The sequence below is a fragment of the Primulina eburnea genome, chromosome 16 (assembly GCF_022965805.1).
Source record: "Primulina eburnea isolate SZY01 chromosome 16, ASM2296580v1, whole genome shotgun sequence".
In the NCBI taxonomy this organism is placed as follows: Eukaryota; Viridiplantae; Streptophyta; class Magnoliopsida; order Lamiales; family Gesneriaceae; genus Primulina; species Primulina eburnea.
Genome location: NC_133116.1, coordinates 6,901,977 through 6,906,825, shown reverse-complemented (window position 1 = coordinate 6,906,825; position 4,849 = coordinate 6,901,977). Strand labels below are relative to the sequence as shown.

Genomic DNA, 4,849 nt, shown 5'->3' with positions numbered 1-4,849 from the left:
TAAAGTTTGAAGTTTTTCAAAAATTACAATAAATATAATATTTTTTAATTTGACGCGATAATATTAGGAATCCATTGTAAACTAACTCCAGAAAATTAGTTTTCAAAGTTAATTCCTATTAATGACAAGACCTCAACCTTCTTATCCAATATTAATTATTTATTCATTACACATACATTTCCATAATTATTGACTATAATATAATTTTGATATACGGCTCACTCATAGTGTATATTTATACAAGTCACCTCTCACATATTCGACGTAATAAAACATATCAAAATTATATATCCAACAAGTGAGCGTCTGATGCTCAAATAAGTGCACACTGAGTGTACAATAAATCAAAACTCATCTATATATATATATATATATATATATATATATATATATATATATATATGGAATTGATACCCTGGGCGCCCTTTGGTGAGCGCCCAGTGGGCGACAGCTGAGCTGTCGCCCACATGTGCAGTTTATTTTTTTTTAAAGATTTGACGTTTCGCGACGGTTTTAAAAATCCGTCGCCAATGGCGACGGATTTTAACAAACCGTCGCGAAACCCACATGTGCAGTTTATTTTTTTTAAAAATTTGACGTTTTGCGACGGTTAAAAAATCCGTCGCAAAACGCGACGGATTTTAACAAACCGTCGCAAAACGTCAAATTTTTTTTATAAAAAGAAAAGAGGGGACAGAGGGACGTTCCCAAATTTCGTGTCCCACCTTCGCCCAACAGCCCACAAATGCATTAGACAGGTGGAAATTAGAAATAATTTACTACGCGACACAAACATGATGTTTTACGTCGACCACAGCGGGTTTTTATACATGTTCCATAAGTCATATGAAAGAGAACGATACAACAATATGGCAGCAGGAAAATTAAAACACCAAGATTTCTTGACAGAGAATGGTTATCATATTGAATTTGAAAATTCTACAATGCTAATTCTTGAATTAAGCAGAGGATCCTTCTCATGGTGACAGAAACCTCAAAGCTCGATGTTTCATCCACGACAGAGGTTTGATAAAGCACTATAAAATGGTTACCCCATCGCACATATTCAACTTGATAAAATAATAACCTTTATCAAATCCAGTTGTTAGAACCTGTAAAATTCAAAACAGTTATGAATAAAAAAAATATTGATGATTAACAACATATATTTAGAGATTTAAATTACCATCTATCGATCCAAAATCTTCGTCATCTGAGCTTTCTTCTTCGTTTTTATTATTAATAGTTGACCTGAAGAACGTTGAGTATGCCACCATATATTAATTTTGATGATTAACCAAATATATACAAAAATACTAAAAATTTACATTGTTGATAAACACATACCCGTCTTGCAAATTTGGACAGTTACGCTTGTCATGCTGCACACCTCGGCGTCCACACCCACGACATTTTCTTCCCTGTGTGGTTGCATTCTCCTTTGATGACTTTAATCTCTTCCCACATCCCTTTGTTCTAATTTTTTGAGGATCAACGATATCAACAGCCCTATCTGTGGCTCTTCTACATTGACTTCCACCGCTTACTGTTGTAGTCATATTCAAATCTTTCATTTTGTTGCCAATATAATCAAACTGTGCATTCAAGAAATTTGTTCCCTCAACAGTCAATGATGCAATATCAACTAATGCAGAAGCTTTATAGGATAACCTCAAATGTCTTGACATCAAACATCTTTCTGGAGCTTCAACCACATTTGGCTCATCTGTAGGAAAAAATTCTACATTCTTTGCTGCTTGCGTCCAACGTTTCAGTATATATTTATCAGGCAAATGAAAGACTTGGTTTATACGAAAAAATGCTAACATATGCCTGCATGGAATGCCCTCAAACTGAAATTTCATACAACTGCACAATATATCATCTCCTTGTATGACATGTGTAAGCACTCTTGGTTTCGAAGAAGAAGAAGCTTGAAAATTCATTACCTTGTAAATCCCAAACTCATTTCCCACAGATTCTGTTTGCACGTAATAACCATGACTCTGACTCATTTCTTCTAGAAACTCCAACCATTTCTTTTTCGTGTAAACCGTCACCATCTGAGATTCCATTGGCCATTTGGACTGTAGCTTGGGACGCTCATTCATATCGACATGATCTGCAACTAACTCATTGTGTCTTTGGTGCCGGAGTGCCTTATTGAAACGAATGATAAAATCCATCAATGAGTTCTTGCTAGATATATATCTCTTGAAAAAAGCATGTGAACTTTCGGACCGCTGACTACTTGACATACCCGCAGAAAATACATGATTAAAATATGCTGGCACCCATTTATGTCGCAAATCAAACATCAACGACAGCCAATCATGTTGTTCCAAGTTAGCATTAGACATAGCAGCTTCCCATGAACTCTCAAATTCCTCATCTGTGGAGGAATGTAGAATGGCATTCCTTATGCTTTCGTAGTGATCACGGAAAGTCATTGGGTTTAATTTCTCAGAGAATTTGTTCAGTATATGCCACAAACAATATCGATGTGTTGTTCGAGGAAAAACTTGTGATATGGCTTTCGTCAGAGCCGGATCTTGGTCAGTGATAATCAAGTTTGGGGCACCTTGACACATGGCTTCTAGGAATTTATTAAGCAACCAAACAAAAGAATCTGTTTTTTCGTCACTCAACAATCCACAACCAAAAAGAATGGTCTGATGATGATGATTAACTCCTACAAATGGTGCGAAAATCATCCCATATTTGTTGGTGTTGTATGTAGTATCAAACACAACCACGTCACCAAAAGCAGTGTATGCCCTTCTTGACACATGATCAGTCCAAAAACACCTGGTAAATCTGTTGTCCGAGTCAGTCTCATAATCAAAAAAGAACAATGAATTCTTCTCTTTCTCAGATTCGAAGAAATCGACCAATGTTTCTGCATCAATACCCTTATGCTCATCCCTAACACTTTGCTCGTAGTTTCTGATATCTCTTTCTATGAAACCTACATGTTCAGGCCCACCAGACTCTATCTCAAATAATCTCATTTGTTGACAAGTTGGCACATTGGCTTCTGCAAATTGTTGACTCAACATTTTTTTTGATGCAGAAATACCGCGATGCGAGCGTAACAAATGCACCTTCGACGGAGTCGATAATGAATGATTATGACTTTCAACGAAAGTACTGACAACCCAACCCAGACCTGTTTGTTCCTTGACAACTGAAATCTTGGACAAACATCCGGTTCTAGTCTCACCACGGGCTCTTTCTTTTCTTGGTTGATCTTTTTTTGTCTGTTTGCTCCATCGAATATCATCTGTATGCCCTTCTTTAAAGCATACAAATTTCTTCCATACAATTTCGTTTGTTTTCTTACTTTTCTTGCTATTACTCATTCTCGCGCTAAAACCGGATTCTCGGGCATATTGGTTGTAGAATGAGAATGCATCCTCTAACGAATCAAATCTCATACCAATCTGGGGTTTCTGATCATCACCGACTTGGGGGATGTACGATTGTTCATCTCCACTATATTGATCCATTTCATCTACAGTGGCGCTAGGCAGACGTGGGGTGGTGCTCGAAAATCTTTGCGGGCGGTAAGGTTCTGGCGAGGATTGTCTGGGGATTAACCGAGCACGATTAGCGACGGTAACAATATAATCATATGAGAAACAACATCAAGTATAAAATATATTTTAACAAAACATACTAGAAATGAATAAATTTATAAATACTCCAGATACATAAATAGCTAGATCATCAACACCATTTCCTAGTGCAATTAATTAAATATGCAGACTTACACTTCACAAACATTAAAGAACATGTATGCCAATACACCGGAAACCTTCAAAATCATAAATTGGAAATTTCTTCGGAATATGAAATTTAGAACTACATCGATTTACCTTCTGATGTCGTCGGAATATTTCCCCGCACGAGAGCCCCAGAAGTTCGCTCAATCTTCTTAACGTAAAGATTTGAGCGTAGGTGGGAGAAGGGCTGTTGGGCGAAGGTGGGACACGAAATTTGGGAACGCCCCTCTGTCCCCTCTTTTCTTTTTATAAAAAAAATTTGACGTTTCGCGACGGTTTGTTAAAATCCGTCGCCAGTTGCGACGGATTTTTAAAACCGTCGCAAAACGTCAAATTTTTAAAAAAAATAAACTGCACATGTGGGCTTCGCGACGGTTTGTTAAAATCCGTCGCCATTTGCGACGTATTTGTAAAACCGTCGCGAAACGTCAAATCTTTAAAAAAAAATAAACTGCACATGTGGGCGACAGCTCAGCTGTCGCCCACTGGGCGCTCACCAAAGGGCGCCCAGGGTATCAATTCCCTATATATATATATATTCCAATTTGACAATAAAAAACCATCCACCTTTCTTAATCAGTAGTTGTATGGCATCACAAAATGCGGGGAATCTTTTAGGTGATTGAAATAGTTTTTATTCGATTTAGTTTCGCAGTGAAATGCATTTTTATTTTTTTGGGCTTCCTTTGATTAGTTGGGGAAATATTTAGTATGCAATATCCTTAAAGAAAAATTATATTATCGTATGTTTTTGAGAATTCTACAATATAATTTAGTATACTCAATTTTAATCTCATTTAGCATATCCCGTGAAAGGCTCAATTCCTTGAGGCTGTGCAACAATGTTGGATCTGTGCGCTCTAAATAAAGTCAAAGATAATTTCAGAATCTATATAATCGAAAGTCTATTTTACGTTTTGTTTCACCCTACTGCCTGCACGGGTAATGAATGGCCCGGATCATTCCATATGAGTGATCCGAGCCCACCTCTATGTTAAAAAAAATAAAAAAATTGACTCGAAAAAATCCGAACCGTTAGATCGACCTCTGCGGGCAGTGCCCGC

The 4,849-nt window shown here is 37.1% G+C and overlaps 1 protein-coding gene across 1 annotated transcript; it reads right to left on the bottom strand.

Moving 5' to 3' along the window:
• Positions 1–717: 717 nt before the first annotated feature.
• Positions 718–3,157, bottom strand: LOC140816829 (protein FAR1-RELATED SEQUENCE 5-like). Its single transcript, XM_073176304.1, has 3 exons — positions 1,348–3,157; positions 1,187–1,251; positions 718–1,112 (listed from the first exon to the last, which is right to left on the bottom strand). Exons 1-3 carry the CDS (start codon positions 3,057–3,059, stop codon positions 1,093–1,095), a joined length of 1,797 nt encoding a protein of 598 aa, XP_073032405.1. The 5' UTR covers positions 3,060–3,157; the 3' UTR covers positions 718–1,092.
• Between the last annotated feature and the right edge of the window lie 1,692 nt (positions 3,158–4,849).